We start from the raw sequence: 25,861 nt of genomic DNA on the forward strand, positions 1-25,861 counted from the left end.
ACACTAGCCTAGGGCAAGAGGGAGATGACACTTTCATCCTTCAGCAACAGATTCCTTATGAAATGGTACAGTTAAGAAAGGACTCAACATACTGAACTCCCCCCTCACCACCGGCCTTGCTGGGCTGGTGAGCAACCATACTCACCTCTGATCTTCATTGGGATGAGGAGTAGAAAAATAGGGGTAATTTACAGTCATCTGTAGTCAGAGAATACCTAAATTAAAAGATATAAGGAATAAAAATCCAGATTCAGGGAGCACCTTCTTAACAAGTCCACCTGCTGCCCCCAGCCCCTTATCCGTCAGCTGGTTCTCGTTTGCAAGAGCAAACAACCAACAGCCCACGAACACGCTGCTCTGTAAGGAAACCATCTCACCCTGGGTACGGCATGAGCTTAGCAAGGACGTAAAACCAACCAGAGCAGTGACAGGGCAGCCGAAAGGCAGTTAGGACGCTTGTAAAGACAGAGGAATCCAGCTCTTAAAGTTGTCCTAGACTATTCCTGCCCGACTCCTCACTTCCCTTCTCCCTAAAGGGATGCTTCCCTCCCTGAGCACCATAAACCCACAGTACAGCCTCCTTTACCAAAAAGGAGAGTTCTTGTAAAGTGACAGCACTTCATCCCACATCGCAGCACTCGGAAACAAGCACCTGACACCCTCCCCTCCCAATTCAGTGTTCAATGTACGCAGGCAAGCTAATACTTATCTTGACAAAGACCTCCAAAGGATTTCACAACAGTGAAAAAACACTGCTCCCTGCAAAAGACATAATAGAACAATTGCTTAAAACACTAGGAAGGCTGAGAACAAACACCTGGGCATCTATTCCCACGCTCTCACCAACAAACACCACTGTCAACACCACTACCAATAAGTTGTGTGGGAATCCAAAGAGCTGTTCGAGCATAAACATACTGCAGAGACATTAGATGCTTTTCTGTACAGCAAATCAGTCACCCTGAGCCTGTTCCTTGTGCTGCTGGAACAGTGGTACCCGTGAGGAGCTCGCTGCAATGAGACAGGCTGCAGAGAGAGGGGGAAGGCACAGCTGTTTGCCCAGACTTCTCCACAGCACTTGGAAACACAGCACCTCAGCTGCTGACATCCTGGGGTGGGCTCCAGCATCTGCTGCCACAGAGCTGTAACGAACAGAAACAGCAGGTCTCGGGCACTCTGCACCTTCCAGCTTCTCGCACCTTCAGCTCCAGCCGGGTGCCTGCCCCGGGCCATTTGCCCTCTGAAATGCAATAGCAGGAGGCGAAGAACAGCATCAAAAATCCTCACCTTCTAGTGACAAGGCAGGAGAAGGATGGGAGAGGCACAAACAGTGAGATTCACCCGTCTCACACAGAGGGTAAAGTGGAACAGCATGTTCTTTGGCAGGACACAGACAGTTTACTATTCCAGTTACTCCTGGTTTATAGAGGGCGTCTGACAACTAATAAAAATGGAAAGTGTCTCAGGTACTTGACTTCAGCTCTTTACCAGTTTGTCTCTCTTCCCCAAATGGACTGATTGCAGGTAACTGTATGTGCACAAAGGAGTTTTTTTTCTTGCTGCAGCAGCAATGCAGCCGCTGGAAGACTCAGCTGAGCTCTGCTCGGGACCGGGCACAGAGCTGGGCACAGAGCTCTCCAGGAGAAAGGCTTCACAAATCGCAGCCAAATGAGACACCTGAGAAGTCCCAACTCAACGCAGTACCAAATTTCCCATTCTTTTGAGGGTTTTTAATAGACTCTTTGTACTCTGAAACAAAAGAGTAAACATCTAACCAAAAACCTTGTGAAGAAAAAAAAAAAAAAACCATTGCAGAAAACATTTTACTTTCCAGCTCTGAAATTTTTTTAGGTGCCAAAATTCACAAAACCCAAAAACTGTTTATAAAGCACTTCTGCTCTCCTCACCTCCCCGAACTACAGTTTTGGCCGTAAAACATCACCAAAGTCCAGCTAAGAACAGCAAAGGAATCCAATTTCACTCAAAAAATAGACCGCTGTTAAAATATAAGCCTGTATCAGCACGTTACATGTGTGCTATAAAACACAGAAAATATGTTGGTGTGACAAAACAAAACATGGAACTGCCTAGAAAAGAGGCAGCTTTGGCAGCCACGGCAGCTAAGCACACAGTCACCCAGGGGAGAACACATCAGAGTCCCAAAAGGAGGACGACAAATGCAGCAGCACTGGGACGAGAACTGACAGCTGTCCAAAAGACAGAGGCTGCCTGGGGAAAAAAAAAAAAAACAGCCAAAAAGCAAAGAGAGCAGAAAGATTTGTGGGTGGGGCTGAACACTGATTAGAGCAGCCTGAACCAAGTTAAGGAAAGAAGAGGCAAAGACATGGACACTAGGAAAAGAATTATTCCCCCTAAGGCACCTGGTGGTGAAGAGGAGAAAACTGCAGAAGTAGATAAAGGTAAGAGGAAAAAAAAATGTTTTTTCCCCTCCAAAATAGTTTTGGCATTCCAATTTTGGCCCCTCTTCGTATTTCATCCAGTTTTCTTCTAAGAAAAAAGCTGTGGGAGTGTTGGAAGCATACTTAGGCTGGACAAGTTGTTTTACAAAGATCTATATATCAAGCTTTAATAAATTTTACAAGAAAACAACACTTGCATTAAATTTCTTATAAACTTCACAGCTTTCAGTAGAATACATCAATTGCACAAGGAACAACCTACAAAACTGGTTTTATTCTCAGGGTTGAGCTTGATCATACCTCATCTACTAATTGATGAGACTGTCTTGACTTTGTGAATAATGACAGACTTGAGCAATAACGATTGCCTCCAGGTAGAAGAGCTTCCAATCAGTTGATCTTTGTTGCACCTACCCCATAATTTTAGATTCAGAATTGATTAAGTTTTCTGAAAAAGACAGTCATGTCACCGCCGTGAAGCATGAACTCTCCAGCAACCAGCAGAACATTTCTAGTCGGGAGCCAGTACTGCTCAGCCTACTCAAGGTCATCCAGATAAGTTTTTGGTAAATTTGGCTGTAGGACTTATTTCCCCATTTCTAAAGATGGAAAAATGGAACAAGCTTTTCCTAGACAAAGACATTTATTAAAAGTTATTCAGAAATAAATTCCCCTAATTCCCAGAGACATTTTCACTGTCCTCGCAAAGTTTATAGGGAAATAAAAACAACTCAAACAGTTCAGTCTTGAAGAGTGTCCCACAGCAGGGAGGACATCACAGCTAACACTCCAGGCCTCTCATTGCTGCGATGCTGCTGGCCATTCTGCGCGGCACACTTTTTGCAGCTTGCCGGTAGTCCTCTGGTTTTGCTTTCAACAGAGTTACAATATTCTGCAGTGTTTTTGATGGCTGAAGGCCAAGGGCATCCATCACGTTTATTAGATAATCTGTAAGATTAAGGATAAACATGTATTTAAACAGGCAACAGACACTGAACAGACACTGCACAAATGGAAGTTATTCTGCATTCTTCATGACAGCTAGTATCCTGTCACTGCTGGCTTAAAAACACAGACAACGGCAGTGTGTTTGGAATCTAACTGTACTGACTGATGTGTATTCTTGGCTTCCTGTGCACTAATTTAGACAACCTTCTGTTTTGTTCAGAGGACTGAGACACATTCTGCCATGTTTCAGTATCTGCACACAACACCCTTGGGGCGGTCAGTCACCACGGTCACACATAAAGGATCGCAATCACACTTGCAGAAGGCTTGCAATAAAGCTGGGAAGTTCTGCAGAGGTCAACGGCTGTCAAAGCAGGAGGGAGTTCCAGCTCACTGATTCAAAGTCAGTTGGAGAATTAAGGATGGCAGGGAGTATGCTGAGCAACCAGCCCCTAATCCACTCCTTTGTTTTTAAGTAATGCCAAAAATAAAAAAAAAAAAAAAAGGAGAGATTCAGGCTGAGTTCACTGACATTGAAGCACACTTTCAGGTGAGCTGAGGAGGAGACATTGTCTGTATCCTTATTTTTGAGTTCAAGCCTGGGGAAGACAGCATCCATGACTTACAGCAGGGAAAGGACTAACTGGCATTTACAATAGCTGTAGTGGTCTCGAGATGACACTTTCATCAGTTTTGGATAAGAAAAACCCATCTCCTCCACATCATAGAATCCTTTAGGTTGGAAAAGACCTTTAAGATCATTGAGTCCTGCAGAAACACCTTACCCAGCACCTTCCATCAGTCCTCTCTCAGTCACTCTGCGTGGCATGGGAGAAGGCAGAGATGACCAGCATGTGTCAGCTATGTCCCACTTTGCTGCTGAAAGCTTCTCCATGTTGAAAGGAACTTTAGTCACCTAGCACCTTCAGAGCAGCAGGACAACAAGTTAACCAGGGCAGGGGAGCTGATCCTATAGGTTATGTAAAAAAGGATACTGGTCAAGTGCTCCACAACAACTTTTAGAAGGCCTTTCACTGATCTTTCCTACACTTCAGCTATCAAGTGAATGGAAGTAATCAACCAGCTCTCCCCTTCGTAATCTGCTGGAGCACTTCCCAACAGGACTGGCACGTGCTGTGTACCCCCTACATGGCATATACTGGCAGTACATGGCACTCGATGAGAAGGGAAACAGCAGTGCCACACCTGAAAAGATTATATACAGATCTTTCATGCTAAGACTGGCTTGTAAGGGAATCCTCTCAGTTCAGAAGGACTTTGAGTTCCACAGTCAGAAGCACGAAGCAGTGAAGAAGCAGGAGTACCAATTGGAACATCACCCTTCCCTCAGAGAGGGATGTGACAGAACACTTCGCAAAAGAGAAGCTGTGAACCATTCCACAATATCAGGTATCAGATCAACACGCTCGTGATTAGAGAAACACAGGCTGTAGTTTCTTCAAATCTAATGTAATGACAGAGGAGCCCAGGTGTTAGGGCAACAGTTCTCAGGATAATGCGTGCACTGAGCTTACCAATGTCTGTGGCAAGCTGCTTCGTCGAATGGACTGTGAGCTCTGGTATTTGCAGGATGACTTCGCAGTAAGTTTGCATCGTAGCTCTGGCGATGGAGCCCAGCCAGTAGTCAGCCATGTTGTCCAGCTCAGGTAATTCATCTCCTGGACAGAAAATTCTCGTTAGCTGTCAGTAATGTCATTCACCTGCACTTTCTGGTTTTGTAACAAAACATAATTCATAAATGGGTAACTGTTTCTTCAACGAGACATAAGGTATTCATTAGAACTGAGTTTATCAGCTGGTTTGGAGTAATCAAAGCAGTTACATATCCTCCCTGATACTATACAACACTGAAAGTTAGCACAAGACCCAAAACACTTTACTTTCTCCTCTATTACTTCTCCAGGTTAAGTCATTTCCAAAGGGCTGACAGGTGATCAGGCTGGGATCAGGGGCACTGCCCGGCATGTTCTATAGGACCATCTTCCAGGAGTAGTTTACAAACTACTGCAATGACAAGGATTCACAGGTGTTTTTTTCAAGCCCTAAAGGCATTCTGTATTCATAAGTGTTTTGAAAATTAACAAGCTGTTAAACATGTAAGTGTTTTAAGACGACAAATTAATGCTAAAATCTAAACTAAAGAGCGTATTCTCAGAAGGCTACAGGAAGACTATAAATACCAAGCTCTACGCTTCCTTGATTGTCAGTGGAAATAAACACGAGAAGAGATTAACCACAGCAAACCATGGCGCGCTGCCAGCCTGCTGGGAAGCATTATGTAGCTACTGTTGTTAACTGCAGCAGGATTAATGACACAACAGGTAAGGACAGCCATCTGAAGAACGAATGTGAGCCAAAACTCAGCTTGCTGCAAGAAATTAAGGAACAACATGCAGAAAGAACTCTACGCATTCTGGGGAGAAAGTTCTGAAGAGGCACCTGGGCCACAGCTGTCTCAGCAGCCACCATCAGCACTCACTGCACTTCCTTCATCACAGAAGGGTTTAATCATTGTAGCTGGTATCGAATCACTAAAGACTCAGGTGGCACTGGTAGTAGCAGTGGAGCTCTAATGATTTTTCAGCTGGAGTTAATATAGGATGAAAAAAGAACTTAAATGAAGTGGTCAGCATTCCAGAATTGTGTGCTTACTGAGCAAGAACCTGACTATGGAGATTAGAAACATGGTCAAACCCTTAAAAAATTCCCAAAGATGCAAAACCTGTCCAAAGCCAGACAGACAGCAGACTATTTTCTGACCACGGGCTCCTAACTTTTGTCACAGATGGGCACAGGTTAGCCCACCACACAGGGTGTAACAGTAGTTTTTCCTGGATTTAGAGAAAAAAAGAGGCAGAGGAAAAAGTTGTTTACAAGTAAACATCATTACTATCCTGCTTGAGAACGAATGTCTATTCCTGATAAAAGGAGCTCAAGGGCTCCTCTTTTTCTAGCAACAAATTCAGGGGCTGTGATTCTCAGCAAGGTCATGAAGGACCGCATATTTTATACTACAACTGATTAGTGCAAAATTAAGCTTACAAGACATTCTCTCCAGATTTCACTAGGGTCTGAAGCTGAAAAGCTTCATACTAGATTAGCTCCTGGCAGAAGTTGTTGCAAGAATCCCAGCTTAGATACTGTCTGGGGATAAGAATACACTGTATGATCACTGCTGCAGGGTTGTTTTCTTCAGTAGATGAGGACGTTACACAAGAGGGTCAGACAACCTAACAACTCATCATTTCTAAATGTGGTCACAAGCTTCCTCTGCCTATTCCTTGCTGTGCATTCTCGCCAGCTCTATTGCATAGTAGACCTCTTAGGAAGTTGATTTTAATCCCTTCATCGATATATTTTTGAGAGAAACTAGCCCAAAAAAAGAAAAAATGACCACTTTTCTGTGGTGTTAATGAATGGAAACGGCCCTACTATGGAATGCAGAAACCTCTCCTACAAAGGAGAGGGCAGGAGTGCAAAGCTGGAGCAGGACTCCCCCTTCAGCAAGCTGTTAGACAGTCCAAGCCGCTCTGTGGACTGTACTCCAATGGACAGGCTGATAAGGAGCAGAAGCCGCAAAAGCTAACTTGAGAAGTCTTTCAGGCTAGATGATTCAACGGTTCCCTTCAGAGTTTGAGAACTGACCCCAGGTACCTCCTGTTCACTCCCTGCACCTTGGATATTAAATACGACTCCAACTCTGAAACAATACTACTTCAGAATCTGCACCCCAAACCACAGTTTTAATGAACGCTAAACTTATATAGACTAAGCTAAAGCTTCCAGTTTGAATGAAACTGAAAAAGTTTTACTCATTATTTTGAGACTCCTCTTGGGTATTACCAAGAGTCTCCTGGAAGAAACAGCATGACTAGACGATAGGAAATGGATCACAAACAGCTTTGTTACTTTAACACATCACACCTAGGTATCAAAATGTGAAGGCTTTCCCCCAGACACCTCAAGTCTTTAGTTTCACCCTACCTTGTTCAGGGGGGTAAGGCAGTTTTCCAGCATGTAATGCCAGTTCCAAAGCAGAATCCTCTTGAGTGACAAATGGCTCAAGGTGAAGAGGAAGTGACATAATATATTGCCCAATCTAGAATAAAAGCACAAAGAGCTGAGTCACTGAATAAATGTGAAGCAACTACTTTGCTAGAGAAAGAGAGTCAACTGCAGTAATCCACACCTGAAAGCAGAAAGCTGAGCTTGACAGCAACTCAGTAACCTACATTTGTTCGAAACAAATTGTCTCTTGCTCATCATTAATACTTTGTACAAGAAGTAATTTTTCATGAGGTCAGAGAACCAACCATTGAAACAATCACCTTAAGAAAAACCTGTAGAGAGAACTGTTACACCAAGCAAATCTTTGATCTCTGGAGTGTTCCCAGCAATTTGTTTTCTAGAGCAGAATCTAAGAGACTGAACCAAACAAAACCACAGAAGAGGAAACACAGATTCAAGTGACAATATAATCATGAGTTACAGAAATGTATTACTCCCCAAAAGGGACCATGATCACAAATTCACACACATGAGCTACATAACCTCAGGCATACAACAAATACAACACTGTTTATAAAGTGATTACCTGCTGCTACAGACAATCTTCCTAGATGCAGATACAGTTCAGAGTACTCTGCCTCCCCATTATGGAGCATGCTCATTAATAGCTTTTTTCCTGAGCTCACATCACCTGCCTTTTCTTCTACACAGCACATACGCCACATCAACTGCCACATCAGTTTTGCATTTTACTATACAATATAGCAGTGTTATTTCAAGACTACCCAAGACAAAGCTGTGGCTTAGTCTTGGCCCACCTATCACTCAGCAGCAGGACAAAGGATAGATCTGAAAAGATGTCAGAAAACAAATGCTTTGTATCTGAAAAGTTGCTCTTTGCCTTGGACAGGCAGAAATGTCCTTTGACTCTTCACAGAATCAAGTAACAACCATATACGTCTCAGTTTTAACTTTCAATTAAAGTGGCAGGAGAGCATATCCAGCCTTTTACCAACCATGCACGTCTCTCCTGGTGAACTGTGTTAATCAGAAAGCTACTTAGAAATTCAGTAGCAACCTTTCCTTGAAGTTTCACATGATATACTGCCCATGAGCTTTCTAAACCTTGTAAGAGTCTCTCAGATAGCTAAATTCAAACTACCCATGATAAAATTATCCCACAAATTGATTGACTACCTATTTCTATACATTTCTTTTTTAAAGCTTTAAAAGCAGAGTATAATAGTCTGTAGGCCACAAACCAGAGGAAACCAAAATATTAAAAGCTTTTGGTTGCAGCCTGTCCTAGAAAAATCCATTCCCTGTCTGATGCCCAGAATGATAGTACCATAAAAAATTTGCTTATCAAATTATACTTTGTATTGAGATACTAATAGCAGCTAATATTAATATCTGAACTGCAAATCTGGCAGCAACTTGAAACACCAACAAGAAGAAGAGGAGAGCAATGTGAATGCTGTTCAGCAGCACTGGAGTATGAAGGGCCTAGTCAGAAGGAAAGAACAGTTCGCTCTCCCTTTCCACTCAGACAACTCACCGCCAGAAAGGTTTCATTGTTATTCCATCAGAAAGAGAAATCAGGGAGTCACATGGGGATTACAAGGGTAAGAGCTCAAGACTTTTTTAACTTCACAGTATGATTAAAACACTCCAATACATATGGCAGGAAATTCTAGGCTACATGGGCTGCATTATGGAGATATGCTCAGTATTCACCCCTACAAACAAAAGTTGGCATTTCCCATCCCATTATGAGGGTTAGCCCTGTAAACAGTGCAGTTCAGTAGGGAAGAACCTCTCCTTGAGCTCCCGATGTTCTTTTGCTACTCCAGAACTTGACAGGGATTTCACAAAAGCTACAAAAAATGGCACAACTCCACTTATGAGGGCTGGACCACTGATGGCATCTATCACCATCATATAACAATTTTAACAAATACTACGATTTTACAAAAAATTGGGGAAACACAGAAGAGATTCCCCCAGCTTCTAGTAACTGCCCTTGCATGCTCTTACATTGCTGATATATTCCAGAGGAGTCAGGCTGAAGTTTGGCAGGTCATCTGTCAAGGTCTCACCAATGCCACCAGAGTTCCAACCCTGTAAGGCAAAAAGTGCAGAAAGAATCTATGACTTTTTGGAGCATGAAGTCTATTGGTATTCTAGGAAGGGGTCACCCAGCAACATGAACTGTGACTACCCAAGGACTTCTAGAAAGCAGAAGACAGAGGGTGAGAAAACTTCTACCCTCATCCTCCCTCAGGTCCAAAACATACACCCCCTTTCCACACAGCTCCCTGTGGGAAATACGTGCTCACATAGGTTAGAAAAGCAACATCTCAAACAAACATCAGAGCTTGCAAACATAACTGTCTGTTGCAAATGCTGTGGATGAAGGGAGGTAAACTCTTCCACTGACCGTAGGTCATGGAAGAAATGTGATACCAGAGGGAAACATTCTGAAAAGGAGAAAGGTGAGCAACCTTGTACTCCACCCTACGGGATCCCAGGGGTAAACCTTGCCAGTTCAGATCAGGTTGATGTACCCATTACTCACCTCCATCTTTGAAACGAGTAAGAGTTGTTGTTTGATGCGAAGAAAAACAGAATCAAAAGCCAAGTGGTGTGCCAGCTGGTTGAGGCGGCTTAGGGCAGATCGAGATGAAGACAACAGGTTGTGGTTACTTGTACCTTTTTCCTAACACACAGAGACACAGAAAAATATTTACACACAGAAGTCATTAAACTGATCACAGAGAATCTATGTTAACATTCTTAAAGAGGTTTTATTAGGCCACCCTAATACAAAAGAGCTATCCTCTGCAATGGCACAGCTTGTTTCCTTTGGGATGCCCTATTCCAAACAGTTATTCAAGATGGAAACCGCACACTGCTCCCTGAAACATAGAACAAAGATTCAGCATCTCATTCTGGCCATGCCAGGCACCGTACAGGCTAGATACTGAGAAACTTGCATAGAAGACAGCAAAACTGCCTTTTTACTCAAAGGGCACAACTAACTGATTCCCTGCATGGAATTAAGCAGAAGTTTTACATGAAGGGTACCTATGGAACTTGACTATTTAGCAAAGGTTTAAAGTCAAATGTTTAACACTGAAAGCAGAGCTGCACAAGTTGCAGGTAAAAGAAGTGCAGAAGAAATCAAAACATTCTGAGGAAATAAGAGACAGAACTCATAACCTTGACTTCACTACTACATGTGACCAACGATGGCAAATATAGCTTAGATCCACAAGATAACTAAAGTCATTCTACCCTGTTCACAGATGCATGCATGAATGATCTTGTAGAATTATATTTCAGAATGGATAGGGCAGCAGAGCGTTAAATGGCAAAAAAAAGTCTTTAGAAGCCAGTATGCGGGCTCCAGAATTTGAGATGGCTCCAACACAATCTTCCCAATGCTTTCTGCAACAAAATCTCCCTCGCCTGAACTGATAAGGGCATGTTCACAAAACACAGCCAGGATCTGGGGAGAGATGGAATGAGCCCAGACTTCCTGGGTTTGGACATTTCATCTCTCAGCGGATCAATCGGTGTCTCTGTGGAAGACTTGGAACACAGCCCATCAAAAGGCTACAGCTCAGGATGAAACGTAATCAGGCTGTAGGGGGAATCCAGGTCTCATCTACCAAATGTGGGCCAAACAGCATCCTGTGATAGAGGCAGGCTCTCCCAGGCACCAAAGCTACCTTTAGAGTGTAAAGCGTTTCCATAAGGCTGGCATACTCGGACGGATTCTCCTTCAAAAGATAATTGTATTCCTGCCAGGGATTCTTTACAGAGCTCTTCTTTTCTACAGAACTGGTATCCTGAAAGCCAGAAAAACTACAAGGGCTGTAGGAGTCCGAGAGATACTTCCCAGCAGTTGATAAAATCCTGAAAATAAGTACACAAAAGTCACCAGTGAAATCCTCCGAAATCAGCACTGTTGCTCTCATGTTGATCCAAGGACCAATGCTACCTTTATGTTACTTCAAGGGAAAGAGTATTCATTGGTAGGAGACACTAATTACAGCCTACTCTCACATCTACTGTTTAACTCAAAACCTGCAAAAATAGTGAGATGAAAAAGAGAGGATTGTGCTCTCAGAACGTCGAGCAAATATGGAACAAACCCAGCCTCCTGTGCACTGCAGGTGACTGTGTCCTACACAAAGCACAGGCACTCAAGTCAGACTAAAGCATTTCATTGTACAATAGGCCGAACAGCGTACTGCTTACAAGCAACAAAAGATCTACGTGCTGCCTGTGCTTGACGCTCCTCAAGTTACAAGGAATCGATCAGTTAAGGCACACCTAGATTCATTTCAGCAAATGATTCATGCCCCATGTCACACGGGGGGTGAGAATCTTGCCAATTTGATCTGGTGGAAAATTCCCTCCTGACCCCAATCTGGCAGTCCATTTGATGCTCAGCCAAGTATCCAAGAAAAAGGATTCTTGTGACTGTCTTAGGGCACACGACTGAGTGGAACAGTCTGTGACCCATCTCTGACATTTCAGAAGACGGGGAGGGGCAGTGAGGGGAAATCACAGCGGCTCTGCTTTCCCTTCATGGTCTATGCAACGAAAGCACCCTGGGGTTTGTTTTCTCTCAACCTGGTACCTATGTTGACAGCTCATGAATTAAGTTCAGCAACATTTACCTGTTGGCCAGTTGCTGCTCAAAGTCTCCACACTGACGAAGGAGCTCACCACAAGTAGTAATTATCCTGGGAAAGAACAAGACAAAAACACATGTTGTGAGATTTGAGGCAGATAATGCCAGACACTCGCCCCCACCCTGCTGTGGACAACCCATCTCAGACATGTGTAATGTAATTACAAAATGCAATAACCAGCCCACAGGGGACACATCTGTCAAGACTTAATTTGCATCCATTTGATAACATACTGATTTTTTCTGCCCAACAGCCTCATCCACATGCTACTTCTTGTCATCATGGCTATGGCCAGCTCAGTGTCATTGGGAAAAATTCTAAGAGCTTCTGATAGTTCAAGTGATATGACATGCAGTCTTGCTCCAGACAGGGTGGGGAAAGACAGCACTTTCTGTGCCAGCAGCAACCTGAAACCCAGTCACTAACACTAATGGTCCCAGCAGTGCTGCAGCTAAGTGGGTATAGCCCTGCATTCTGCACTGAGAACTTGTGTAAACTGACCCCAAGTAATTCCCTTCCAACTTTGATACAAAAATCAGTTCTGAGCTGAGCAAAAAAATCGTCTTTACCGGACAGAGTTTTGGAATGCAGTCCAGTCCTCCTGGAAAAGGGAATCTGATAGCACATCATCCAGTTTACATTTCTTTCTTATAGACTGCAATGTATTTGTAAAGTCAGATGTATACCTGAAATGAGAAATGGAGAAGAGATAAGCACGAGCATAAAAGAATAGGTTGGAGAGCAGCATAACTACATGTCCCGTGATTTGCTCATTCAGTGCTCTACAAGGGCCAAATAAGAACCAGAAATATTAAAAGGAGTTCAGAAGAGACACTGTTGTTCCAGTCCAAACACGTGGATATGAAGAACTGATCAGGTACAGTCCACTCAAGCCTACACTAGAAGACAGGGAGAAACTTAAGAGTGACAGATACTGTGTGGCTACTTCAATTTGCTGCGTATGGGTTACTAGGAACTCTCCACTCCCATGCAAAGGTAGGAGTAAGGCATTTTTGTTATCACTACACTAATCATGTCTCCTAGGGAAGACCAGAAAAAGTTTATAAGGCTACTGCTACTACAACATCACTTGGCTCTTACTCCAGGAACACAGTGACAACAATCTCATGAATTTGTTTTCTCAGCTACTCCCCAGATGAGAACATGGATAAAAAGGAGAACATTTTGTTTTCACCCACCCCTTTTTTTTTTAAAAATAATGCCCATAAGCTGGAGGCATGCACACTGCTATGTAATTGCCTATAAAGAAGGTGAGATCAGAGAAGTGTGCTTTCCTCTTCCTTCTTACCCACAGGGCAGCAAGGTAACAGTTTAATTTATAGCTTGTGAGCAGCTCTTTCAATATCAGTAAAGGATAAGGAGGTATCCAGTACTGGAATACTATCTAAGTGGAGTGTCACAGAATTACAGAATGGTCAGGGTTGGAAGGGACCTCTGGAGATCATCTAGTCCAACCCCCCTGCCAGAGCAGGGGCACCTACAGCAGTTGCACAGGACAGTATCCAGGCGGGTTTTGAATGTCTCCAGAGTGGGAGACTCCACAACCTCTCTGGGCAGCCTGTGCCAGTGCGCTGCCACCCTCAAAGTAAAGAAGTTCCTCCTCATGTTAAGATGGAACTTCCTATGTTCAAGTTTGTGCCCATTACCTCTCATCCTATCACTGGGCACCACTGAAGAAAGACTCCTCCCATCCCCCTGGCACCCTCCCTTTAAGTATTTATAAGCATTAATAAGATCCCTCCTCAGCCTTCTTTTCTCTAGACTAAAAAGACCCAAGTCCCTCAGCCTTTCCTCATAAGACAGATGTTCCAATCCCCTAATCATCTTTCTAGCCCTTTGCTGGACCCTCTCCAGAAGATCCCTTTCTTTCTTCAACTGGGGAGCCCAGAACTGGACACAGTACTCCCGATGCAGCCTCACCAGGGCAGAGTAGAGGGGGAGGATGACCTCCCTCGACCTGCTGGCCACACTCTTCCCTATGCACCCCAGGATGCCATTGGCCGCCTTGGCCACCAGGGCACATTGCTGGCTCATGGTCATCCTGTTGTCAGTGTCAGTGATACTTTAAGACAAGAACTTATAGTGAACCTCACTCACTATGGTATCTCACACTTACAGGTAGATTCTGAATGTGAGGTCACTAGGTCACTTGTCCCAGTAAGTATATATTTCCCCAGGGAGTTCTACTTTCATCAGCCTAATTTGTCTTTGTCTTATTCTGTTTTGGGAAACATTTTCCACTCCAAAAGTATTATTAAAAATGAAAATTCAGTCCAACCAGAACAGAAAACAGCTGAGAAAAGTCTGCCATATAGCCATAAAAAGCTTCATTTTCCCCCTAAGAAACAGTTACTGCCTGAATGAAGTGGTAGGAGGGGATATCAGATGATTCATATTACAGTTATAGATACTTTCCGCTCTCAACTGTTTTTCATAAAGTACAAATTCCTAGACTGCAAACCAAATACTTGCTACTCCATTACGATAAATGCAGCAGTGTAACTAAAAGCACCTTACTTTGTGAACAGAGCTTTCAGGGCCTTAAGGAGCCCACACACTCCCAGTCCATCAGTGAGTTTAATGCAGTTGTCGATGGCTCCAGAAGCCAGAATGAAGAGTTTGTTGACTGAATGGTTCAGTTCCTGGACACAGTCAATTACTTCCCAATGCTCCTAAATAACAACAACAACAAAGTTGAGCCTGACTCTTCTTTTAGTGAGTATCCAGGCATTAAAGACACCTCGTGTAACACGTCGTTCTCTCAGCATCCTCCAATCCTGTGACACATTTAAGGGAGAACAATGCTGGTTGCTTCCACCCTCCTGCACAGTGACTGTTAATAACAGTCAGGCTGACAAATCTTATGTTTACCAAGTCTTCAAGGAAAACCAGTTCTGTCAACAACAGAATCTTCCACAAAAAAGGACTTTCCTCCCCCTAGTCTTGCTCTTAATAAATTCTATGGAACTTGAAGCAGGTTCTTGGTTTATAGTAATATTTTGGGAAAGTCTTTCTCCAGCCGATGCACACAGTGCCAGTTACCAGGTGAAGGAGCAGAAGAAAGGCATTACCTCCAACCTGACAGTGCCGCTGAAATTAACTTTATTTCTTAAACAAAATTTACTTAACAGTATCAAAATATACCACAAACAGGAAACACTAAAAAAAAAAAAACAAAACACTAGAGGAGGAAAGAGAGTAGTAACTATGGCAAAGACCCTTGTATTTAGTAGATGCTTCAAGCCTCTCCCTGTGTAGTTGAACAAAGACTGCTACATTACCAAAGGCACTGCACTGATCTGAATGAGGAGATTTTCTTCTTCCAGGTCTCCATACTCAAGTTGATAAGGCTTGTACGGACCATACACCGCTTCCACCAGTTCCATCACTTTCACCAGATTCTGCTCCTCTACAAAGAATCAGATGTTTAGTCTACAAAGAGACGAACATGCTACTAAAAACCTATTTGAAGCAACATGCAGTAGTTCTTCAATTAGAGCATGCTGCCTACACAGGCTTGGAATGTTGCCCAACAGCTTTAAGTCCTAAGTGCACAGATTTTATTTTTTTTCATTTTTTCAAAAACAAGGTTATTATCTCTACCTGCTTCCTAAAACCAAGATGTTCCACCTCAACAAGTGCCTCAAGAAAATTATCACTCACTGCTCCAAAACAGCCTGGGTGACAAAAATCTATTAAACATTCCAGCCTACAGTAGAAGGAAGGTACTGAAACCATCTGAGAAGTGAAACACATTACTCCCACAATTTAAAACAGGGGCAATCTTCATTTATCAGAAAGCCTGGTTCATACTTAAAATAACTCAATTCACTTAGCACCACTGCTTCATGGTGTTCATCAACCAGAGCTGAACACGAACCATGAACCATCTCAGTGCCATTGTGTTGAGCAGGGAGCTGCAAACCCAAACAGAAAAAAAGGTCTGAATGATTATTTTTCAAATCAGAACTGGACACTAGCTGTTATTGAGAAGTTCTGCCAAACTCAAACTAGCAGCAAACCAGAATTACTTTGAATCCCAGATTTAAGAAAAAGCTTTTACGCCCTAAGGACAGAGAAGCAATGGTGCAGGTTGTCCAAAGTCTGTGCTATCTCCATGCTTGGACATTTTCAAGATCAGACTGGACGATACCCTGAGCAAGATGGTCTGAACTCATAGCAGACCTTGCTTGGAGCAGGAGGTTGGACTAGACCATCTCTCGAGGTCCCTTTCAAGCTGAATTATCCTATGAATCATAACTGAACCCTTCCTTCACATACACATATGTAGGAACTGGTTTGACCCTGTTCTGCTGAGTCATCTGGCCCTTCCATTCTTGAGATATTTCTCTTCCCAAACATCTTATCCCACAGCAAAAGAGAGGGAAATAAAAATTTTTTTTAAAACACAGTCAGATAACAGTTCAGTAGCTGTCTTCCTAGTCCATAATATTCTAGAATTTGACATCATTTTTCCAAGTTCTTTTTAATCACTGCTATTACGAAACACAAATTAAGCTAAGCCAAGGATAGAAAATGACTGACAGGAGTATGCAATCACAAAGACAACAAAAACAGATACAATGACAGTCATACTCCCTGAAATTGCCCAATAATCATAATCAAGTAAGAATCTGGGTTTAAATAGCTCAATACAATGTTATGAGGAACCAAACACAGGAAACACAGCATTAGGAATGTTCCATTAGCTTTAATTTAGGATTTTCCCATACCCAGTCTTTGAAGGGGCCCTACCGGATTAATAAAAGAGTATAAATAGACAACAGTTCAAGTCAGGCATAAACCTATGTAAACACAGCACCGCACTACTTTGTGGTTTGTGGGAACTATTCATCAAGTCATGACCAAAATGAGATGACAAACGTCAAAGGATAAGGAAAGCACAGGTTATATTTCGATTCAAACACCGAGGACGCTACTGAGGAATAAACTACCAACAGTTCAGAAACGATGTTTGGCCCTGCATTTTCATTTGATTAAAACATAAGCCAGTAGCAACAGGAAAACTACAAAATAAAAATTAAGAATCCAACAGACACAGCTTTCAAGTAGGTTTTCTCTTGTTTAGTAAGGTGTGACTTAATTTCAGGAAACTCCTTGACTTTTATGCTTTAGTAATCTTTCGCAATGGGTTTTACAGATAGCTTCCCTACAGACATTTCCTCATCCATTAGACAGAAGAAATACTAATGCTTGTAAAAGGAAAAGTGCTAAATATTATTTACTCTAGACAGCAAGCATGCTCAGAACAGCTCTGCTTCAGTAAACTCATTCAGTATTGTGTCAATATCTTTAGTGTAAGATATATACACACACATAAAGGTGCAAATACCAGGTAACTGGTCAATACTGTAGAAGAGATAATCCCTCCCTCCATGTAAAACTAAACAAAATCCCACAATGGAACTTTACAAAGGAGTTGACAGAACAGAATGACAAAATTCAGTGCAAAAGCCTTACTCAGGTTTGGCAGCATTGCTACTTCCAGCCCTTTTGCAAAGTGGATGGTGGCATCATAGAGCTCCAGCAGCTTATTCAGCTTGGTTTCTTGGCCTGTTCTCTCCATGGCAGTGCTGAGGCAGACTGGGATGGAAGGTACCAATGCTCCCAGAGTTTGAATCAACAGTACAGTCACAATTTCATGGGGGTTCTTGAAAACCTGTGGTAACACAAAGCTATTAGCAAAAGCAGTTTATCTCAGAGGAAGATGACAGGCAGCAGACAGCTTCCAGAGAGAGCCCCATAATGTACAAACCACCTATGACCATCTCAGCAAAGATTCTGACAAACTGTCCCACTCTAAACTGAGCAGGTCCTGCCCATCCAGATACCTTCGCCCTCCTGAACACATGCTGCTACCCTGCTGGCAGAAGCAGCCTTCACACATGCAGCACCACTTCCCAGGGGCAATCGTGCCCACTGTAGTATCCCTTATGCCCTTGCCACAGAGACCTGGGCTCCAGAAACAGAGGGACAGAAGAGGCAGAACAGACGGGTTTGCAAATGGTGTCAGCAGAGAGGCAGGCTGCCATAAGCAGGGAGCAAAGAGTTGGTAGAGAAAGCAGCAGCAGCCCGACCTGGACTCTTTCACAGAAAACTGTGCTGGGTGTGTGCTTCTTTCTATTAAATAATTAATATAAAATTACCTATTGGTGAAAGATGGTGATACAGAGATCAAGAAGATGACATTTTGTACGCTAACCAGATCACAGATTCCTCAGATGGCATGAGCTCCCAACCAAAAGGGAACAAAAACAAATTTGAAAAACTTCACAAGGGGTAAAAAAACCAAAAGAGGTCTGCTAAGACTGCAAGAACCTCGCTGACCTAGCATGCAGGACAGCCCGATTACAGAAATCTAGGTCATAGAATCACAGAATGGTCAGGGTTGGAAGGGACCTCTGGAGATCATCTAGTCCAACCCCCCTGCCAGAGCAGGGGCACCTACAGCAGTGGCACAGGACAGTATCCAGGCGGGTTTTGAATGTCTCCAGAGTGGGAGACTCCACAACCTCTCTGGGCAGCCTGTGCCAGTGCGCTGCCACCTTCAAAGTAAAGAAGTTCCTCCTCATGTTAAGATGGAACTTCCTATGTTCAAGTTTGTGCCCATTACCTCTCATCCTATCACTGGGCACCACTGAAGAAAGACTCCTCCCATCCCCCTGGCACCCTCCCTTTAAGTATTTATAAGCATTAATAAGATCCCTCCTCAGCCTTCTTTTCTCTAGACTAAAAAGACCCAAGTCCCTCAGCCTTTCCTCATAAGACAGATGTTCCAATCCCCTAATCATCTTTCTAGCCCTTTGCTGGACCCTCTCCAGAAGATCCCTTTCTTTCTTCAACTGGGGAGCCCAGAACTGGACACAGTACTCCAGATGCGGCCTCACCAGGGCAGAGTAGAGGGGGAGGATGACCTCCCTCGACCTGCTGGCCACACTCTTCCCTATGCACCCCAGGATGCCATTGGCCGCCTTGGCCACCAGGGCACATTGCTGGCTCATGGTCATCCTCTTGTCCACCAGGACTCCCAGGTCCCTTTCCACAGAGCTGCTCTCCAGGAGGTCAGCCCCCAACCTGCACTAATGCATGGGGTTATTCCTCCCCAGGTGCAGTACCCTACACTTGTTGAATTTCATAAGGTTTCTCTCTGCCCAACTCTCCAGGCAGTCCAGGTCACACTGTAAGGCGGCACAGCCTTCTGGCGTGTCAGCCACTCCTCCCAGTTTTGTGTCATCAGCAAACTTGCTGATGGTACACTCTATCCAATACATATTTTATTACTGTTGAAACTGTGCTTTGAATACAGCAACCAGGAAACTAGAAGACAGGTACACATCAAAAAATGAATTCAGCAGAATACAGGCACTAGAGTCATTAAAAAAAACACCTGGCAGAAAAGGGCATTTGAAAACAGAGCACTCCATTTACATGGGTTTGTTGGGACAAAACACATGTATCAGTAAAATAGGAAGCAATAGTACTACATCACAAGCCAAATTACTGGTCAGCTAGGCAGAAGTCAGTACTGGAAAGGCTAGAAAGACAAATCAGCTGAGAACTTGATCAATTCCACTAGCATAAAGTGTGTTACAGCCTTTTATTGTGACTTTTTTGTCTGCTATTCTTGCTCATTTGCTTTGAAAGCTGGGATCACCACAAGTCTCCTGCAGCAATGTCTCCATGGATACTGAATAGCATGAAAAAGGTCCAAGAATTCTTCAGAAAGCAGAACCAACACAGGAGATTGAGTGACACGAGCTTTATCCCATGTGCCATTTCTCTTTCACAATCTCCAATTCAAAGAATATCTCTAGAATGTAAGCTGACATCTGACCTGTAATTCACATCGAATCATTAGGCAGAAAAAATACATTTCAAGGAAACACTGAGCTCCTTTGCAGTACAGGTCTAGCACTTGCACGACGCTTAGTAACATGAAGATAAGAATCTCTTACCCTTCATGGATGAAAAACTCTTACAGGCTCAACAATATGAACTTATTTCTTCATTTCACTAAAAGACAATAACTTTTTTGGATCCTACATTATTCTTGGCAGGAAAAACAAGTATGCAGACTCCAAGGGGTGATAGCAGAAGCCCGCAGATACCTTACAGAGAGCGACATGAATCAGTCCAATATGACCTTGAGGGCTTCCTCCAGGCCAAGTGATAAAGCAATCCAGGCATTTCAAATGTCTTGCAACAGAACACATTTGCAACACCAACAAATTAGATTTAACTTAAGATACAGATGAAAGTGATAGAGCAGCTTTAATGTCAATAACACAGCAACCTTGCTATTGGTAGAACAGCAGAAATCAAATCTTGTCTTCAAGAGCTGGACAAGAAACAGGAGGTAGTTTGCAAACCCTGTCCTGCATTGATAAGGCACAGACTATAACTCAAAGAGTGAGCACCAATTAACTATTCTGAGCTTAATGAGAGCGTGCTCAATCTCATCCTCTCCCATACGCTGCACCAATACTAAACAGTCACTGCACCTGTGTTGCCCACTGAAGTTGTGAGTGCCAGGTCCCAAGGAGTGTGTCATACAGTTCAGTCAACTGGCGATTTAAGCTTAAGTCACTTTGGCAAAGATCCTGCCACACTGCCACCAGCTGCACCTGCAGGGGAAATAACAACCGTTCTAAGAGGAGAACTGACAGTCCACAGATCTAGATTTTGTTATTTCAAACCAAGAACTTCCCATGCAAAGCACCTTCACTAAAACACAATGCCCACCCTCGCTCCTCTCTCCAGATTTCAACACAACATTTTGCTATAATTCAGCACCACAGAAGGAAAAGACTTTCAGCATGAAGCTAGAGGCTTATTAGTTCATTCAAAGATTTAATTAACATTGGTATTTTACTCATAAAATGAGACTGTAACTGATACCCCCACATCATAGTTGAAATACTTGGCAAGCCCTAGCCTTGAACTTAATCCTCAAAAGTCACAGTCATGAGGGAAATCTGAGGATCAGGTTATGGCTACAGAACTGTCTGGAATTCCAACTTTTAATCTTACCTGAAAAGAGTTTACAGAAGTCAGCAGCTGGCAAGTTGCAGCAATAAAGTCATTGCTGACATAGCCACATCCAAGAAAAGCAAAGCAAAACTATAAGGCACAGAGAAATCAAGCAGAACGCACATATCCTATGTCTATTGCAGGAACGAACACAAAGCCCTGAAAGCAGCATTACTCTTGAGACACAGGGGGTAACCAAAGCTGTTAAGAGCCAGAAAGAGAAGTCAGAGAATGAAACCTGGAAAAGAACAGGTTCCATCCTCCGAACAGGAAAGGTAAAATACATGATGTAGCAGCTCCCCCTACAGTCCACGCCAAGCAAGAATTCAAATTTTTATTCCTTCATATTAAATTATTATCAAAATCCTTACCTTGTGACATTTATAATAATAAGCAAGAAGCTGGGGCATCCGATCAATTTCAGTGAAGACTTTAACAAACGTTTTTGCCTGATCTAAACAAAACAAAATAATAGACAGTCAACAGTCGCAAAGCTGAGGGTGAGACATCAGTCTAACTGAGCAAGAGAATTCCTCTTTTAAGGGAGTATGCACAATGGCCTATACAGAAAGACACACTTTCACCTTTTTGCTTATCTTCTCATATACGAACAGAACTGGCCAAAAACCCACACTCGAAGAAGAATAGGTAGGAGACACAAGGAAAGAATTTAACTTCTTAACCAGCAAATGTATCTAGTATTAAAGACAGATAAAACCAGAGCAATTCCTAGAAGGAAATAATTATTTTCCAGAAACAAGCCGCTATCTACAAAGCTAGAACATACCTCACAAAGTCCTCAGCTTTACTTTCAGAACTCCTCAAAATGATACCTAAGGTAGCTGCCTCAAGACTGACTAATGGCACAGTTAGCTCTTACACAAAGCTTTGAAATCCAAGTTCCTCAAAAGTCTGTTTTGTACTGTAAGGTGGACAACTATAGTTCTATCCACAAAATACATCTGGGCTTAGAGAAATTGGTAATGAGACCTTGTTTTTCAAACAGGACCCAGAAGGCAGATAAACTAGAACACTAAGTAACTTGAAGTGTTCTTCGTCTGTGGAAGTCAAAGAATACAGACTCTCTGGGGATATGTTTATGGACTTGTATTACATTTATGGGAGCTGGACTTCAGGAAAAAACATGACTTCAAAGTAAACAGAGAAATTCTCTTCAATGGGAAAAAAGCCCATGTCTCCACGTGCCCAGAACAGATTCTGAAAGAAAAGGCAAATAGTGCTTAAAGTGAATTATTCTGAACACTATGCCCAAGCAAAGGACCTCATACCAGTAGACCTGCTGCCAGCAGCTTTCTTGCACCTGTATGTCTTCTTTGGTGGAGAACTCACAGAGCATAGGAATATTCAATTTACTTTCACCCTAAGCAGAGAAAATATTCCAAAACATCATGCTTTGTCTTGAATTTGCCTGTAAAGGATAACGCGCTGCAACAGTGGAAAAAAGGCATGGGACCTACGGTGAAGGTGATGAGCACAGTTCAAGAAAAAAGGAGGCTGTGCAAAGAAGAAAAGCCAGACAAGGAATCGGACAGAGAAGAGACACATCTATGCAAAGGATTAAGCACACTTTTAGAAGCACAGCACATAGAGCTTCTTCCATCCTCCACTCCCTCCAGCTGTCTGCAGTCACGCACTGTGGTGCCTTGCCTTTATGTAGACAAAAACTCCACAGAGCGCTGTGCAGCAAAAGCACCACAGCCCCAGATTCTCACTGGGACCTCAAGGTGCACACAGACGAGAAGCAACAACTAGAACAAGTATTTTTCAGAAGCACTGTGACAGTAGGAAGGAGGAGCACAAAGAAGAGTCCAAAAATCAAATCTTCTAAAGGAGAGTTTATAAAACAGCTTTTACAAGTAGTAGGAGTCAGAACATTTCCAAACGAATTTTCTTCATGATTACAACACCAAGCTGTAGGAGAAATGCCCAGTAGCCCTATGATGACACAAAACCAGAGGTCTTCTGCTTACTTGAGCATCACTTCCCACTTGAAGAGCATCCATGGCACAACTAAACTATGACAGCAGGGCAGCCTCAGCACCTCCATTTCACCCATCTACGTGGCCTATAAAACCAGCTCACATTTTCCTTAATTCCTATAGTGCCCACAGGTACATCAAACTGTAGGAACATCAAAGATGCACTGTACCTCAGGCAGCTGTGGAGCACATAACATTTCATGGCATCTGGCTCCACTAGAAAAAGCACAAAACCCAGCACCAGGCGCCTTCAGAACATAAACTCCCCACCCAAGCCACATTTTACTTTTTAAAGACAGTAAACTCTGCATTGATAGTAAATAACACCAAGAGTTACTGACCTACAGACTGGGAGTTAAAAGCAGCAACAATCTGAGGGCTGGCCATGGCCTCTAGTCGGTTCTTCAGAGCCTCAAGATGCACGCACTTCTCGGAGTAATCTGGTGTATCCACAAGCATAGCCAGGCTGCTCTGCATACTTGTTAGTTTAGCCGAAATCACAGGCACATCCTGCCACCAGGGAAAGGCAACCTGGTTACTGAACGTGACCTTAGAAAGTATTAATACCTGTTTCATAATGACATTTTACAAACAGGTACATGTTTTAAAGTCACTTCAAAAACCTCCTTTTAAACACAGTTTCCTTGAAAAGCTGAAGGCACAAAGACCAAAAAGAATAATGAGGTACCTACCTGTGTTTTAAGAGTCTCTTCAATATCTGCACTTAACGTGCTCCATTTGTCTGCTTCCTGAAGTGACTCGGCAGCCAACTGCATTCTAGATTTCACTCGGTCAATCTCTACCAGCACCTGAAGGAAAAAAAAGAAAAAAAAAAAATCATGTTGCCCATTGAAACAAAAGATGACTGCCATAAATTTATTATAGGAATTATTTTTGGCTTGAATTTAAAAAAAATGTGTGAAAAGATTATGTCGTTACAAGGAGGAAGGAGTCGGTTGAAAGAGCTAGAGATGTTAAATCAGTTTCCAAAGTCAAACATCAAAAAGTAAGTTTGAATTCTGGATTTGTACTTTTAGTATCCACTTTATCTGAAAAATGCTACGCACCCCAGCTAACAGGGCAGAAATCTGGGTAGAAATTAGTGTCCCCAATCAGGTAAGTGCAACTTTGAAACATGATCAGCTGTTCCTCAGGAAATGTATATTGCAGTAGTCTGTGTCACGCCTACTTTTCTGCTATTAACATTAGAAGAAGTGGTTCTGTCTATCTTGAGTTCACAAGATTGTTTAATACAAACAAGTCTGGAAACTTCACAATTTCACAAGCTGTAGATAAACACTAAGTAAGACAAGAACCTACCTGCATTGACTGTGCTGTGTCTTCTTCAAATTTCTTTATATCCTCTTTAACAAGGATCATTTGCTCCTTGAGGAATGTTGCCTCTTGTTTCAAGACTTCCACTTCCCGGAGGACTCTGGGCATGTTCTGGAGAGCCTGATGGCTTGTTTCTGCAGAAACACCAAGCAGCACAGTGAGGAGGGCCCGAGAACCCTTGCAGCAAAGAGGGAATATAATCTTCAATACTTGGAAAAATAACAAGCAACAAAGCAAAACACCAAACAACAAAACTTCAGTTGTATCTTTAAAGTTTTAATATGTACTTCATCATAGAACCATTTAGGTTGGAAAAGACCTTTAAAATCATTGAGTCCAACTATTAACCTAACACTGCCAAGTCCACCACTAAACCACGTCCCTAAGCACAACATCTACACATCTTTTAAATACCTCCAGGGATGGTGACTCCACCACTTCCCTGGGCAGCCTGTTCCCATGCCTGACAACCCTTTTGGGAAAGAAATTTTTCCTGATATCCAATCTAAACCTCCCCTGGCAGGGGCAGCTGTTTCTCAGCGTTTAGAACCGATCTGTCAGGACACAGAGATTACAGAAGTGCACCAGCCAGTACTACAGCAGGAGGAAAGGATAACTGAAGTAACAAAACCCACGACGGATCCAGCCCGACACGTTTACAAGTCCGCAAAGGGACAGGGCACCTGGCGATGGAGCCCCGCGGACCACCTCACCTTCCACGGCGTTATTGACCTCCTGGATGAAGAGCTGCAACTTCATCACCAGGGTAGCGGCGTGGGCATCCACCTTCCCGGGAGCTTCTTGCTGCACGGCCCGGAAGGCCGCGTTTACCCAGCTTTTCACCTCAAAGTCATCCGAAAGGAACCTGGAGAAATCCATCGCCGCTGCCGCTGCCGGCGGGCACCCACCGGGGACAGGCCCACCACAGGCCGCGGCCCCGCAGTCAACCCGGAAACTTGCCGCCAGGCCCTTACCGGCCACCGTACCCGCGGCGCTGAGGGCGGCCTCCGTTCCGCGGGGCCGGCCGAGCTTCTCCGCCGCCGTCGGCCCGGCCCTGCCCCGCCCAACAGGGCGGGGCAGGGCCGGGCCGACGGCGGCGGAGAAGCTCGGCCGGATCGGCGACGGCGGGGAAGCCGGAACGGAGGCCGCGGGGCCTGTTTTCCGCCCGGAGCGGCCTAGCCGCCACGCGGCTGAGGCGGCGGGTTAACGGCGGACAGACGCGACCCTCAACGGGGTCTGTGGAGAAAAAAATAGCGGGTGGTCCCAATGCAGGGCAAACTAGCACCGAAATAACGGCTGGAGTGGCCAGGGCCGATGGCCGGAGTTGTGGAAGGGTCTCCCAGACCCTCTG

At 43.6% G+C, this 25,861-nt stretch overlaps 1 protein-coding gene across 1 annotated transcript; it reads right to left on the bottom strand.

The window, feature by feature from the left end:
• Positions 1 to 2,569: 2,569 nt before the first annotated feature.
• On the bottom strand, positions 2,570 to 25,563 carry COG7 (component of oligomeric golgi complex 7). Its single transcript, XM_082490622.1, has 17 exons — positions 25,224 to 25,563; positions 24,496 to 24,644; positions 23,868 to 23,984; positions 23,517 to 23,685; positions 21,547 to 21,629; positions 20,647 to 20,769; positions 17,606 to 17,804; positions 15,406 to 15,533; positions 14,642 to 14,796; positions 12,673 to 12,789; positions 12,089 to 12,154; positions 11,132 to 11,318; positions 9,976 to 10,116; positions 9,435 to 9,518; positions 7,374 to 7,488; positions 4,904 to 5,047; positions 2,570 to 3,368 (listed from the first exon to the last, which is right to left on the bottom strand). Exons 1-17 carry the CDS (start codon positions 25,387 to 25,389, stop codon positions 3,202 to 3,204), a joined length of 2,310 nt encoding a protein of 769 aa, XP_082346748.1. The 5' UTR covers positions 25,390 to 25,563; the 3' UTR covers positions 2,570 to 3,201.
• Between the last annotated feature and the right edge of the window lie 298 nt (positions 25,564 to 25,861).

This window comes from Vanellus vanellus (genome assembly GCF_965231255.1).
Source record: "Vanellus vanellus genome assembly, chromosome: 14".
NCBI lineage: Eukaryota > Metazoa > Chordata > Aves > Charadriiformes > Charadriidae > Vanellus > Vanellus vanellus.

Bases quoted from the DNA above. Each gene is read 5' to 3' on its own strand.
- COG7 (XM_082490622.1), bottom strand. From the start codon at position 25,389: ATGGATTTCTCCAGGTTCCTTTCGGATGACTTTGAGGTGAAAAGCTGG. The intron at 14,797-15,405 runs GTAATGTAGCAG...GTTGTTATTTAG, and splicing joins AGATCAGTGCAGTGCCTTTG to GAGCATTGGGAAGTAATTGA. The intron at 12,790-14,641 runs GTAAGGTGCTTT...TTCTCATTTCAG, and splicing joins CTGAAAGCTCTGTTCACAAA to GTATACATCTGACTTTACAA.